The sequence below is a fragment of the Thamnophis elegans genome, chromosome 3 (assembly GCF_009769535.1).
Source record: "Thamnophis elegans isolate rThaEle1 chromosome 3, rThaEle1.pri, whole genome shotgun sequence".
Lineage (NCBI taxonomy): Eukaryota > Metazoa > Chordata > Lepidosauria > Squamata > Colubridae > Thamnophis > Thamnophis elegans.
In genome coordinates, this window is record NC_045543.1 from 53,148,583 (window position 1) to 53,164,774 (window position 16,192).

A 16,192-nucleotide genomic window follows, 5' to 3' on the forward strand; every position below is an offset into this window, starting at 1 on the left:
TCAGACATAACTGGATTTTTATTTCCTATGTGTACATCTATTGCCACTCAGTGGATATCAAGTAGAACTGCAAAGAACATGATTTTATGCTTTTATAAAATGATGTCTACACATTTAATGTCTCACATAATTATTCAAGATATACTTTTGAGTTATGGGTTGGGCTGGCATCACAACTTATCCAATAGAAGGGGAAATAAAGAATCCTGTTTAACATTGGTGGGTAAAAATAACTATAATTAATCAAACTGATTACAGAGGAATCTTTCAAATGACCTATAATCAGTGCTCATGAAAATTAAGAGACTCTCCTCTAATTACAAACGTAACATTTGACTTGCAGTATTTTCTACGTTAATGGGTATTTATGTAATTGACCAATATTTTATTAGATTTCATATCTTAAAGTAGTTTCATTTTTATGCAGAAATAGAAATTTAAATATATGTATACAAAATGTTATTATGCTATTGCCAACTGCTATTTAAGCGTTTTAAGAGATTGTTCTGGAAGCACTCAGATTCTAAATTTCAATTGTTCATTTCGACAATAAATTATGTTGTATCTACATATACTTTGTTTCTGATTAGGGGTTCAGTGCATACACAATATAGTATTACTGAAGCGACAAAAATAAAGGTGACGTATCATTTATAATGATCTATTTTTATGTTCTATTTGTACTCTGAGAGCTCAGTTATGAATGATATTTATTATAAAGCTAGGGATATCTCCAGCTAATAGCTATGGGTTTGAAAAACTGAGTAAAAAGGGGCTTCTGAAGGAATAAAGAACTGTAGCACATCCTCTTTGTTGTTTCAGCCAGCCAGCTTCTAACTAGGTGAAAGCTCTACCAGGCAGCTTGTATTTGAGCCAGCATGTTGAGAGTTGGTTTGCACATCACATTTTAGGCACTTAACCCTTTACTCATGAGAGCCATTTTGAACTTGTGGTTGAAACACCAGGCTAAATCTTGTACTGAGTTCAAGTTCTGCTTTAGGCACAAAAACTAGTATAGTAGTTATTTGTACTCATTTACTGTGTTCATACTTATGTTTATACTTATAGCCATTATCTTTTACATGCTTGACAAACTAAATAAATAAGTAGTCGAAGTTCCAAGCTAAAAACCCTGAGTTCTAGTCCTATCTTAAACAAAAAGCCCGCTGGGTAACCTTGCTCCAGTCCCTGTCAGCATTGACTTCATTCAGTAATCAGGAAAGAAACCACTCGACTCCATTTGAATTGAAATCAAGTGTACTTTTACTAATTATAAATGAACAGTTGCAAAGCAAAGCTGAGTTTGGTTAATTAGGCGTGAAAGCGGATAATATCAAGCACAATTCAATCCCCTCCCCTTGGCACCCCTGTTCATAGTCCAATTATAATGCACCCAACTGTCAGGTGGGAGATAACTTCAAAAATCCTCATCAGGATGGAATGCTGGACAGTTGGCCTTGGCAGGAAACTCCCTTCTTCCACATGCGCAGTAAGGTGGTCAGAACAGTGTCTAGAAACTTCCTCCAGCACATAATGATTCCCCTCCCAGATACCATGCCCCCCCTCCCCGTTTCAATGACAGCCGAAGCAGCAGCAAAGCAGAGGCTGACAGTCCCTCTCTCAGCCCTAGGAAGGAGGCAGTGGCAAACCACTGCCTTCAGATATTTTGCTTTAAACACCCTGCAGGGACTTGTTCAGGCAGTTGCCAAAAGGCAACACTAATTCAGTCACTAAAATAATGACTTTATTCAATGCTCTGCTGTGTCTTGGAAAGAGTGGACTCAAGTAGCACTTTGCAGAGCAGAATGAACCTTTACGCACTGCACTGAAAATACCAGCAGAACAGGTTACAGGACAGATATCAATTGTCTGTGAGTTGTAGCCCAGAATCCCCAAAAGGCATCAAACTAGTTCAGGTAATCCTCGGCTTACAACAGATCATTTAGTGACCATTCAAAGTTACATCACTGAAAAAAGTTACTTATGATTGTTTTTCACAGCATCCCTACTGTCACCTGATTAAAATCCAGATGCTTGACAACTATCTCATATTTATGACAATTGCAGTATCCTGGGGTCATTTGATCAGCTTTTGCGGCCTTCTGACAAGCAAAGTCAATGGGGAAGCCAGATTCACTGAACAATTGTTACTAATTTAACTGCTGCACTGATTCACTTAACAAATGTGGTAAGTCGTAAAATGGGGCAAAACAAATGTTTCACTTAGCAACATAAATTTTGGGCTCAGTTTTGGTTGTAGCTCAATGACTACCTGTAACAGAGTTGGAAAGGGACCTTGAGGTCATCTAGTATAACCCCCTGTGCAAGCAGGAGACCCTTATACTATTCCAGGCAAGTGGTTGTCTGGTCTCTTCTTAAAAGCCTCCAGTGATCCACAGCTTCTGAAGGCAAGCAGTTCCAAATGTTTATGGTTCTCTGTTAGGAAATTTCTCCTTAGTTCTAGGTTCTCTCTTTGATTAGTTTCTGTTCATTGTTTCTTGTCTTGCCTTCTGGTGTTTTGGAAAATAGGTTGATAGAAGTCTATAATGCCCTGTATAGGGAGGGACCTTTTTATATAGTGTTAAAGGTAAAGGTTGCCTTCACACATGTACTAGTCGTTCCCAACTCCAAGGGGCGGTGCTCATGTTTCAAAGTGGATCTGACTAAAGCCAAAGGCGCACGGAATGCTGCTACCTTCCCACCAAAGTGGCCCCTATTTTTCTACTTGCATTTTTTACATGCTTTCTAACTGCTACGTTGGCAGAAGCTGGGACAAGTAACAGGAGCTCAATGTGTTATGGTGCTAGGGATTCGAACTGTCGACCTTTCTGATCGACAAGGTCAGCGTTTTAGCCACTGCGTCCCTCTTATATAGTGTTAAGTACGGTTGTTATTATAACTTTCGCTGTCTTTATCTAGAATTTTAGATATTCACTTAATTTCCAAGACGGTGATAGGCTGAACCTACACCCGGCGGTTAGTAACTACTGTTGTTGCTTCTCAGGGATCTCAAGGAGACGAGCTTCCACCGATTACTGTAGCACAGCCCAAAATGTGCGCTCCTGCTACCGACAAACTACTACCCATCGACAATTCTGTGTTCTCGGCCCGCCTTACAAAGCTCAGCCAATATCCTTCTAGTCCTGGATGACGTTAGATTCAAGCCGAACCAATCATTCCTCGGCTCGTGGGCGCGAGTTCCTTTCTTCCGCCCTGCCTTCTGAGAGCGGTTTGGCCTAAGAGCGAAGATGGGGCGGAGTTTTAATTTTCCATAGTCACATTCTCCCGCGCGGCTATAGGCCGTGAAAGAACGGGGAGGGCGTTAGAGTCCCCTCTAACTCTGCCTTATGTGAAATTGGTCCCGTCCCCTTCCCGAGCAATTCTTACCTTCGAGTTTTCGCTCGCCGCTTGGCAGGATTGGCGCATGCGTATCAGGATCTGTCGCGATGGAGCTCTTGGGGGATTTGCCGCTGCGCTTCGCTCGTTTGCCCATGTTTCCCTTCTTTGATTTAGCGCATTACGCCGCTTCCATCATGTCTCTGAAGGAGCAGCGGGGTGAGTGAGTAAGTAGGCCGAGGTCTGGAGTACCAAACTTGGTTTTAGTCCTAGAGATTCCGGAAGGAGCAACTACAGCTCCTGAGCATGTTCAAAGTCAACAAGCATTCCTAAAGTGCGACCAAAGGGCTTACAACTCATCCTTGTTTCATATGAAGACTACTAGCTTATGCTGAAGCTTAGGTTATAACACATTTTCCAGATAAAATTAAACTTCCTATTTTGGGTATTTGGAAGATTGCTTATTAGGATTGACACAAATGGCTATTTTTACCTCTACCCAGCAAAATTAAATGTATGAAATTGAACTCCATGAGATTTCTTGATGAACAATCACGTAGAAACCCCCCCTTTGGGTATTCGAAACTTTTGCAGTTTTACAAAGGTTCAAATTATAATTCTAATAAAATTCTAATAAAACATTCTTTATAAAGCGCATTAATACTGTACTCAATTTTTTAAAACGTTTCAACAGCTTTAGAAAATAAATATTTTTGATGTTGAAAGGATCTCAGTAATATTATGAAAGCAATACAGGCAAAGTATTTGGATCATAGATAATTTCATACACATTTGATGGGAAAAAAATCTTTAATGCCTTGTTAGTGGCTTAGCTGGAAGGATTTTATTTTATTGTACAATGTCATGTTTTCTTGATAACAAAACGTCACATAGACTTTGCAAAGTATTAACTGTTTATTTGAATGTTTTTAAAAAAGAAGGATTAGAAGATCTACAACGATTAGCTGAAAGTGTTAGGTGAAAATTAACTTGTGTAAGTTCAGTATAAAGTAAATGGCTTACTAGAGGTACTTGGTGCTCCTTTTAGAAGCAGAATATTGGGCAAGGGAGATTTTTGGCCAACCCAGTGGAGTTCTTTTTATGTAACATCCACTAGGAACTAATCTATGAGATAATTTTCTATTTTTAATGCATGCAGAGTATTAGCTTCATTTTTTTTACCAGAATGACAAGGTAACTGTGTAATATCAGAAGATAGCAAACTTGAGGGAGTTATTTCATATGACTAGCCATACATTTGCCTGCTTCATCTCTAAAACAGGTAAATATATTTGCTCTGATTTGACTCATTTTTGTTGTCCTTTACAGTCCCAAGTCCCAAGCTTAGGACCACAATTAAGCCCAACATTTCTGTTGTTAAGCGAGACAGTTGTTAATTGAATTTGTTCCATTTTACCATAGCTCTCTTGCAACAGCTGTTCAGCAAATCACTGTAGTTAAGTTAGTAACACTGTTGTTAAGCGAATCTGGCTTCCCCATTGACTTTGCTTGTCAGAGGATGGTAAAAGATGATTTACATGACCACAGGACACTGCAACCGTCATAAATATGAGTCAGTTGCCAAGCTTTTGAATTTTGATCATGTGACCATGGGAGATGCTTCAACGGTCGTAAGTGTAAAAATCTATCATGTCACTTTTTCAGTGTCTAAACAAACAATTGTAAGTCGAAACTAGCTGTATTGTTCTGGATGCATATGTGCACCCCCCACCCAGGTACAGTTGGCCCCCACCTTGTTGCATTTTGGAAGGGCCCTAAAAACATTTTGTGAACAGAGATGGAACTGACTGATTTGTTGTGTTGTTGCTGCCATGGGCTGGGTGGTGGTGGTGGTTAATAGGTTTTATTATGTAATGAATTTTTAAATGTTGTAAGCCACTCAGAATCATCTATGTCTAACTTGAGCAGTATGTAAATTTGTTTACTAAAATAAATACATGTTCTCTTGTAGAAGGGGAAACAAGGCAGAAATTGCAATATTTAGGAAAGACCAATGATTCTTGGAATTTGGTTGTCAGCACTGCTATAATACAGGTAGTCCTTGACTTATCATCATAATTGTGCCCAATTTTTTTTTGCTAAGCGAGACATTTGTTAAGTGAATTTTGCCCCATTTTACGACCTTTCTTGCCTTCTCCGTTGACTTTCCTTGTCAGAAAGCCGCAGTAGGTGACCACATGATCCCAGAAGCCTGCAATCGTGATAAATACGAGCCAGTTGCCAAAAATCCAAATTTTTATCACATGAGCATGCAGATGCTACAACAGTCGTTAAGTGTGAAAAACGGTCATAAGTCACTTTTTTCAATGCCATTGTAACTTAAAATGGTCACTAAATGAAATGTAAATCGATAGTGCAATAGTGCGTGTACACAAATATACACCAGTCTTCTGTTATAATCCATCTAAATTGAGTTTGCTTCTCTTGAAATTATCTATCCTATTCCTATTTCTGTCCCTTGGCCACCTAAGCTGGGACCCTTTAGTGACTCACTTCTTGTCATTATGGACTGGAGCTCAAAGTTCAGCTATAAATTCAGAGTAAATTTAGGTGAGAAAAATGCCACCACAGATCCTGAAAAGAGAAATGAACACACACACACACACACTATCCATCCATCCATCCATCCATCCATCCACCCATCCATCTATTTATCTTATCATCATACCTTTTGTTGTTTTGAACAATTGAGCTTATTCTTTTTTCCCTCTTCCATTCCATTCTTTCTTTGAGATTGTGAGCTTGCTCATTTCAGCATGAGTGACACTTCTTTCAAAGACAATATTTGGAAAGTGGAATCTGATGTGATCAGATAAATAAAAACGTAAGAATTGGGGGTTGTTTGTGTGTCTAGTGTTAGCAGGGATATGGGAATATTTGGGAGTGATGGGTTCAGACTGCTATATATAATGTTCTTCCTCCCCTCCTCCCACTAAAGTTCGAACTTCTGATCGGAAGAGATGATTTTTAGAAATAATTATCTGGGTTAGGGTTTGCTACGTTTAAACCTAACAAGTAAGTAAAATGTTCTTAAAGATATCAATCACACATAGAATTGAAAAATACAGCAAAAAAATCAATTATTTCTATTTCACCACCTATTATTTTTATTTTAAAATTTAAAACTATAATATCTAAGGCTGCAAGGATATAAAAAGTAACAATTGTTTTACTAGTAACTTAAACTTATAATACTAATGTGACATTTTAATGTCCATTTTAGGCATGAAAGCCAGCTGGATGATTTTGGGCCAGTCATTCTCTCAGCCCAACTCATATTCACAGGGTTGTTGTTATGTAGAAAATAGGAGGAGGAGAAGTATTAAGTATGTTCACTACCTTGAGTTAGTTATAAAAATGAAGGCAGGAAAAAAAATCTTAAAAAATTACAGTTCTTAGTTTTATGAATACAGTTCTGACGTGGGCACTAAGCTATCTGAGCAATAAAATATAAACTGAATTTTAAAGATTCAGGAATTGCCATCTGTTGTGGATGCTGTTTTTATGCTAATGTAATTATTGTGTAAAATAATGTTCAGTGGCCTCTCCATTTCAAGTTCTAAAGTGCTCCCAAGTTGCCCAATGGCATGAACAAAATTTTGCAAGGGAACAGTACACTTCTATCTTCTGTTTCATTTTCTAACATTACTTTTTCCAAATTGATAGAAAATTATTTTAGAAAGAAAAGATAAAAACTGTCTCTCTGGAAGCCATCCCAGCACTGTTACACATAAATTTATTGGCAGCTGGTAGAGATCCATCCCTAATAAATTGCAAAAATGTAAATGTAGTTTTATTTCTCTGCATTTAGGGGCTTTTAAGAAAGGGGTCTCCAGGCACAAATCTAAAGCTTTTCATAAATATAAAATTTTCAGTTTTTAGAAAAGTAATTTAGCAACATTAAGTTGTCTAAACTATAATATCCTCTCAGTGATCTGGTTTATCAATAATAATAAAAATCAATAAAGAACCTGATTATTATTATCTCAAGATAATATAGGAGAGATGTCAAGAGCATTTGCACTAATATTCCTGCTATTTATTACATCTCCAACATAAAAGGCTGACAATCAAATTTTTAAAGACTGAATTTGTTTTTGCTGAATCAACCAGATTTTAAAATCATACAATAAATCATATATGATATTTATTTAAATAAGACATTTTTGTGCAAGATGTTGATTTTGTAATAGGCAAATGTACTTACGCAGTTTTTGTGCATATTATTCAATTTTGTTGTTGCAAGTTTTAAAAAATAATATTGAACTGTTGGCTTTGTCTCTATGAAACATTCAAACATTCAAATTCCTTATATTTCATAGACAGCTAAAGCATTGGGATTAAACAGAATTTAACAATTTATAAACAGGGTAAGAACTAGCTAGCTTTTTGGCTGTTTTTGATAAATTATATTTATTTTGTAATTTTTGAAAAGCCTTGAAGGTATTATTATTATTTGTTAACAGAATAAGAATAATTTATTCCATTATTTCTTTTGTTTTTATTGCGGATTGATCTTGATTGTGAGCCAATTCAGTGACCCTTAGCTAACTTTATAATGAAAGAGAAGCAGTTAAAGGAAATAAGCATCATTAATCTATTGAAAGTTACTAAAAAACAAGTTGTTAGAAAACAAGTTGTTTTTCCCTGTAAAACATTCAGCTGCATGGATTGCAACTCTTGGTTTTCCCAGCCATTATGGCAATTGCTGGGATTATTGGGAGTTATAAATTCTCACATATGGAGGGTATAGAGTACACACATCAAAGCTAGGGATGATCTGTAGTAACATGCTAGTTTTTATGGAATCTTGTATGCAATTTCTTCATGTTTAAATTATTCATATTACTATAATTTATTAAAAACAACACTGGGTGTGTATAAAATCCACCACCTCAATCAAATAATAGAACAACCTTCATTCAAGATTATGGTCACGTTGTGGACCGTAATCTATCATAGTGGCCAGTACTAATTGTAAATAAAGGATTTATGACTTTTTAGTCTTAACTAAATATGACTTTCCCAAAGTTGACCAGTTGATTTCCAGGTCTAAAATAAATCTAGAATTCATGGTCTTCTGTCTTCTAACACTTTACCTTAACTACTACTATACCACACTAGCTCATGTAGGATGTGTGAGTGAGTGAGTGTGTATAAAATACGACTTAACCAAAAAAGAACAAAATCCCAGTGAGACAAAACATATGCATGTATGTGTGTGTGTGTGTATATGTATATATATGTGTGTGTGTGTATGTATGTATGTATGTGTGTGTGTGTGTGTTTGTGCTGATAAATAAATAAAGGGAGACTAGTATAGATCTATTTCAAGCTATTTAGCTCTCATCAGCTAGCCATACCCTTACTGGGGATCGAACCTGTGCTGTATTGCATCTTAGGCAGATGTGTTAACCACTAAGCCACAGAGTTCGACTCCTTATCAGCCAAGCCAGGGTGAAAGGTAGGGTGTAACTCTAAATAGATACCTTTCACCCTGGCTTGGCTGATAAGGAGTCGAACTCTGTGGCTTAGTGGTTAACACATCTGCCTAAGATGCAATACAGCACAGGTTTGATCCCCAGTAAGGGTATGGCTAGCTGATGAGAGCTAAATAGCTTGAAATAGATCTATACTAGTCTCCCTTTATTTATTTATCAGCATAAATACAACAAATGTAACAAAAAGGCAACAGTAAAAATATTGGGTTTCTGTCTGGATGGTCTCTTGTGACGAGCCGAAAGACAGAGAATGGAAGTAGTGATCTTCCTCCCATATTTGGGCATACCGGGGGTTGTAACTCTAAATATATATATATATATATATATATTAGATATGTAAAAATAACAGATCAATGTTTGACGTGGGATTATACTGATTAGTCTTTTCATTACATAAATAGACAATTCAAAGACTGAAAGTGAATACACCTGTACATTTCTGAATTTTAAATCCAGAGTAGTAGTTTCTTTCCAAAATACAAAAAAATATTTCATCTTCTCTAAAATGGCACTTGGGATTGTGCTCTTAAATTGCAGCAAATTTTGCTTTGGAGTTTGCACAGTTTATAAGAATGGAAATGGAAGTGTTTTGATCCTATTCCCAACCTGTAGAGTGTTCCAAAGGGGTGAGGAAATTTTGGCTGTGCTTCTTCCAATGAGGTCACTAGGAGTCTTACTCAGCTGTCTAGAAGATCAGGAAGTTAAACTGCTTTTTCTCAAGGATAACAACTTAATAATAACTAATAATTGATCTGACTTCATCTTCAAAGGTTTTTATAAATAGAAAATCATCTACTAAGATCTTGGTTGTAGACCTCTTTGTTATATGGAATTTCAATATATTCACAACTGTTCTAGAACAATGACATTTGCTAACAATTTAGCCAGATTTAAAGCCTATTTTTTTCAGCGCAATGGTGAATTTTTTCAGCATGTTGGAGGAATGGACCTCAAATCTGGCAAAAAATATTAGCAAACACCATCATTCATATGATTGTTTTCCCCATTGGGGAAAGGGCCTGGGTCTTGTGAGTGTACTTAGAAGCCTGGGTTCCCTCCTTGCCCCACCATACCTGGGAGATCTAAACCCTCTCCCCTGCACTAGGCTTAATACCCTGTGCAGTTGCTAATCTCCCACAGTCAGGAGAGCCAGGATTGTAGTTGTCGAACAAATTGGTCTCATGACACATCACTTAACAATCGCTTTGCTCAGTGAATGAGATTCTGGTCCCAATTGTTGTAAATGGAGTACTATATATATTAAACAGCATAACTGAGAGTGTCTAATTCCACTCCATTTCACTTTGCTAATATCTAAGATTTACATAAGGTGGCTCAGTGGCTAAGATGCTGAGCTTGTCAATCAGATAGGTCAGCAGTTTGGTGGTTCGAATCCCTAACACCATGTAATGGAGTGAGCTCCTGTTACTTGTCCCAGCTTCTGCCAACCTAGCAGTTCGAAAGCATATAAAAATGCAGGTAGAAAAATAGGAACCATCTTTGGTGGGAAGGTAACAATGTTCCGTGCACCTTTGACATTTAGTCATGCCAGCCACATGACCACGGAGATGTCTTCGGACAGCGCTGGCTTTTCGGCTTTGAAACAGAGATGAGTACCGCCTCCTAGAGTTGGGAACAACTAGCACATTTGTGCAAGGAGAACTTTACCTTTATCTTTAAGATGTCTTCATTTCATTTTTTACTGCACTGAACTTTCCTACCTTATTGTACTCAATATAGTTCTGTCTTTATAGTGTTCTTTTCTTGATTGTTAACATCAGCAACTAAATACATTGAAAATGTTAATCTACTCATGTAGATTTAGCACATTCAGCAACCTATCATGTAGCCAACTGATTTTTCTTTTTTAGATTTGATTAGCCATAGCCTGATCAGTTGCAGTAACTATATCACAGAGTATAAATATTTTGAAATTCCTCTGAGTCATTCTTCTCACCATAAATCCAACAGAATTTACATAGTTTTGTCTGAAGAAACCCATTTGTGTTTGTCAAATCCACAAAAGGACTACCTCTGCCTAATCAGTAAAATCCCACCTGTCTATAAGAAATAAATGGGGAAATGATCACTTCCTGTATTATCAACTTGGAGAACTTCCCAGCCACAATAAGACAGGATACATCTGGAAACAGTTTAATCTAAAGAAGAAAATTTATTCATAAACAAATCAAACTGAGTGGGGGGTTCCATTCTTAAAAGTAAGTAAGATCTTTATTACGGTCAAAGACCAGCAATATACATTTGTCTTTACACTATATTAAAAATACTAACATTAAAATATAATTAAAAGTATTTACATTAAAAGTGGATAATAACATTATGGTCCAAAGATTGTTAAAGGTATGTCCAGATAATTGGTACAAGATGGTACTATAGCCAATTTTTTCCTTATGGACATTGCAGCAGCACAGAACTTTGCCACTGCATATGTGGTAACCGGGTTAGTGTCCTGGAGGAGAAAGCCTAGATAAAAATTGTCTGCCCTCCCTGGCAATCTCTCTAATAAGGGGAAAATATATGCAGACCTACAAGCTCTGTATAGCTCGCAGTGTAATAGTACATATGAATTATCTTCCACTTCTCCTTTACCACATATACAAATACGTTCGGCTATAGGTGTTCTCTTATACCTGCCCTGGAGGAGTGCTGAAGGAAGAATGTTAAATCTGGCTCTGAAGAAAGCTATTCTTTGTTTTGGAGAGATCAGGCCATTTAGATATCTTGCCGATTCCCACACACCCTGTTTGATTCTGTCCCTACTGTGGAAAGGCAACGTATTGATGAGCCAAGGTGGCGCAGTGGTTAAATGCAGCACTGCAGGCTGACTGCTAGATCAGCAGTTCAGCGGTTCAAATCTCACCGGCTCAGGGTTGACTCAGCCTTCCACCCTTCCGAGGTGGGTAAAATGAGGACCCGGATTGTTGTTGGGGGCAATATGCTGACTCTGTAAACCGCTTAGAGAGGCCTGAAAGGCCTATGAAGCAGTATATAAGTCTACTGTTATTGCTATTATATTATTGCTATTCTTCTTGGAACTCCATGTCCCTCATTCTATTGATTACTACTTGCTTTGCTTGCTCAAAGCCTAGGGACATTAAGAATAATGGTGAAAGCCCATAAGAGCCTAGCTTATGATCAATTGCTTGTTTCCAGGGGGAAGGGAAATTGTCAGTCAACACTAGTGGGGACAGTCCCTCTGGAAAGAAATGCACTTTAAGCCAATAAATGATCATCATCTTCCAGGCTCTTACTTGAATTTGAGGCATGCCTGTCTCAATTCTTAACTGGGCATTTGGAGTTCCATTGGGAGCAGCTAAGATGGCTCGCAGGAATTTTGTTTGAATGGTTTCTAACAAGTCTCTCTTTGCAAGGATTCCTGTTTGTGCCCCGTAAAGAATTTGTGCCAATGTTTTGGCCTCAAAAAGGTTTAAGGCAGCAGGTACTAACTGACCTCCACCTGTATAAAAGAAATGTTTGATTGCATTTGAGGACCTAATGGCTACTTGCAATGTTTGATCCAGGTGTGCCTTCCATGTCCCTAGCGAGTGGAAAACCACACCAAGGTATCTAAATGTTCTAACCTGTTCCAAACTATATCCTTCTATTTGCCAGGAGTATTGGCGTGGTCTTTTAGCAAAAACTAAAAATTTTGATTTATCGAAGTTAAGTACCAGCTTGTTTTGCCTGCAATAGCCGAGTGTTGCCCTAATTGCTCTCTTCAGTCCTATGGGGGTTTGTGAAATGATAGCGGCGTCATCAGCATATAAGAGAATTGGCACTTTGCGTTGTGCTAGGTTAGGAGGATGGAAATCCGGGTTCTGTAAAAGCTCAATCAGGGGATTAATATAGAAGTTGAAGAGGGAGGGGGACAGGATGCAACCCTGCTGTACCCCTTTTTGTACCCTTACTGAGCCGGTTAAACTCCCTTGGAGATTGCACCTCACTTTCAGGGTGGAATTGGCATACAATTTTTGTATGAGAAAGAGGAGGCGTTTATCGATAGTGGTGCATTTTAACTTCTCCCAGAGGGTGATCCTGGATATTGAATTGAAGGCCTGTTTAAAATCCAGGAAGGCCACAAAAAGAGAGGATTTTTTTTTTATGTGTGTATTTTTGTACTAAATGGTGGAGTAACAAGATATGATCCACCGTCGATCTTCCTTCTCTAAAACCGGCTTGTTCGTCTTTGATTATCCCCCCTGAAATTAGCCAATCTTGAAGTTTATAATTTAGGTGTTTGGCATACAGTTTACTAATAATGCTTAGAAGACTAATGCGTCTCTAGTTGCCTGGGTCATTTCTATTCCCTTTTTTATAAATTGGTATGATAATTGCTACTCCCCAGTCTCTAGGCATATGGCCTGTATTGTCTATAAATGTAAACAGTGATGCTAAAAGTGGAGCCCACCAACTGGCATTCTTTTTAATTATTTCTGGCAGGACATTATCAGCTCTGAGTGCCTTATTAGCCTTTAGGGTGTAACAGGGGGGCAGTGAGGAGTGTGGTCCAAACTAGATTGGCTCTCCTTGGTTACGTAGTCAGGATCTGTATAAAGCTCCCTAACGTACTCTTCCCAGGCATGAATTGGAACCTGATTTGTAGAGGGTAGGGGAGGTTTTCCCAGTCCCCTGGTGATGTACCAAAAAGGGATGTATTTTTTGTCCTGACTGCTGTAATTAGCCTATGCCAAGACTCCTTCAGGGCCGCACTTTTCTTTACTTTTAGAAGGTTCTTATATTGTGTTTTCAGCTGCTTTAAGTAGTAAGTGTGCTCCTCGGAGCGGGCACCTTTACTTTTCTTGTATTCTTCATTATATATCTTTTTTAGTTGAACGCAATCTCTAGCAAACCATTTTTTGTTTTGTGAAACTAGCATTTTGGGGTGAGCTAGTGATCTGTTACTGAGAACCGAATTCAAGTTTACAGTTAAGGATTCAAACCCCTCTACGTAAGATCCCCCACAGTTATTTCTTAGTAAAGATGTACGTAACTCTATGGTTTCAGGGGCTAACATCCATTTGGTAACTTCCTTAGCGTTTTTCTCATTCCATTTAATTTTTACCTGGGTATTTTGAGTTTCTAACCTGGGTGGGTAGGCTGTGCCTGCCCTTAGAGAATTCTGGTGCAATGTGAGAGTAAGGAGTATTGTATTATGATCACTTTCCAATTGCGAGTCTACCTCTATCTTCTGTAAGAACTTCAGGAGGTCATATGATATTATCCAGTAGTCAACTGTGGATTTTCTTCCTGCTCCCCGGTAAGTATATTCTGCTGGGAAATTGCCCCATGGGGACCCATTAAGGATACACAGATCCAAATGTTCAGTCATTTGTCTTACACATAAGCCTGCCCGATTAGCTTTAGGGTCTTTAAATTGTCTGGCATGCAAAGATTCATGTGTTACATTTTCATCATAGTGAATCTTAAACTACTTATATAATGCTTGATCATTTGGACCCATCTTAGCATTTAAGTCCCCCCCTATAATTATTGCAGCTTTGGGGAATTTGGCTGAACAGCCAAGAATAAAATCTTCTATGCTGTCCCAAATCTTGTTAATCACATTATTCTCATTAAGTGGAGGAATATAGATATTGAAAAGCAAAATCACCCACCTGTTTAAATAAGAGCAATGTAGTTACAACCCATGACTGGAAAGGTGGCAGTGGTACACATTTAAAATGCAAGGATGTATTAACTAATGTCCCTTTAGCTCTCCCCCCCACCTTGCTTGGGACAGCCGGAATTGAGTTGACCCAATAGCCATATAACTGAATCTCTGTGGAGGCCCAGGTTTCCTGCAAGAAGAGGATGTCAAATTGTGATATATAGTCAAAAAAGAGTTGGTCTTTTGATGGGACGGACCAACCTGCTATATTCCAGGTTATAAGGGAGAGTGGGTCAACTTTTGGAGCTCATCAGGAAACTTGATTTATACAAAGGGAAGTTGTCTGGTTGTTACCATGGATTGAGGTGTCATCGCACACTGAATTGGTCTTCTTTAAAAATAGGGAGGACCCGTCTAGGTCATAAGTAGACTCTTGAGAAACTTGTTCAGGGTAAGAGGTTTTAGCACCAGCTAGCAGAGCTTGCCATTCCGAAGCCTCTTCTCTGGTTGTAGGGCAAGGCGTTATTAGGTCATCTTTCGTTCTTTGCAATGGTGGCTCTTTTGTGAGTTGACTCTCAGTATCTTGGTTTGGAGCTGGTGGTGATGAAGGTGTCATGGAATTTTCACACAGGGACGAAAACATCTACATCTCTACTGGGGTCTCTAATTCCCCCTTTGGGTCTTGGCTTCTATTTTCTATGATCTTGAATTCATGCAATCTCTTGTCCTCTGGGAGGGAAGTGAGAGGCTCAATTATTGGGGAAACCAGGTCTATAAGTGGCTCTGCTGGGTCCATTGTGACCAATAAGGATTTCTTTAAATTTTCTAGCTTGAATAAAATATTGTCTTGTTCTTTCCTTGGGAGAGACCAAAAGCGTTAATGAGGCCAGCTTCTGTGCTGTTACGTATCTCTTCTCCAGGCAAGAGTGGTTGACTCCCACTATCATTCTCTTTCTTTTCCAAGGTTGAAAATGAGGTGGTGTCATTCGCCTTGGAGGCTCGCATGTTAGTTATTAACGGGATAACTCTTTCCTCACCAAAGACTTTGATGGGAAAGATTTGGAAGGAGGCTAAAAATGCCTTCATCTTGAATAACATCTGTGGTATGGTGGGCTGTTTGAAAGACAGAAGGATCCGCTTCCAATTTGGGGCCTCAGGTAACCACTCCACAGCATGGAGATCAATCAAGCCCCTATGACAGTGAAGGAGCTGGTTTAGGGAATTTAATATTGCACTTCTGGAATTCCAAAGTCCATAATTAAGTCTGTTCAAATGGATTCTAAAAGCTATCCTTTGTGTTTGTAGCGAGCGATGTGATTGTTGTAATTGAGGGAGGAATTCTTTCCTGATTTCTTCTTTATTGATATCTTTTCCTCTCGATGCCTTGTCTGGGGGGGGGGCTGTTTTTTTTGAGAGGACTGTCTTCTTTTATCTGTCTCTTTAACTGTTTCTCTGGCTCTTTGTTCTATTTCCTTATCCTTATCCTGCGAATGGGAGTTAATCAAATCTTCTGCCCGAACTTTAGTGGGAGTTCTTGGGGCCCGATATTGCATTTGAAGAAAAACAGCTAAATCTTTTTTCAATGACTCTACATCATGTTGGATGGCAATTAATTGTTCAAATATTGAAACCACCATTTGCACTGTGAGAAGGCATTGCTTTGCCATAAACTCGGTTGAATTTTCCCAGGGTAAACTCTCCATAC

The 16,192-nt window shown here is 38.4% G+C and overlaps 1 protein-coding gene across 2 annotated transcripts in view; it reads left to right on the forward strand.

The window, feature by feature from the left end:
* Window positions 1-3,340: 3,340 nt before the first annotated feature.
* The window catches only part of TMEM38B (transmembrane protein 38B), a 42,628-nt gene continuing 29,776 nt past the window's right edge, over window positions 3,341-16,192 (forward strand). The window contains exon 1 of one of the 2 annotated variants that reach the window (XM_032213123.1): window positions 3,341-3,555. In XM_032213123.1, coding sequence (XP_032069014.1) covers window positions 3,447-3,555 — 109 coding nt within the window. In that variant the 5' untranslated portion in view covers window positions 3,341-3,446. Of the gene's footprint in view, window positions 3,564-16,192 lie in introns of both variants that reach the window. The other variant, XM_032213124.1, reaches the window with a different exon arrangement.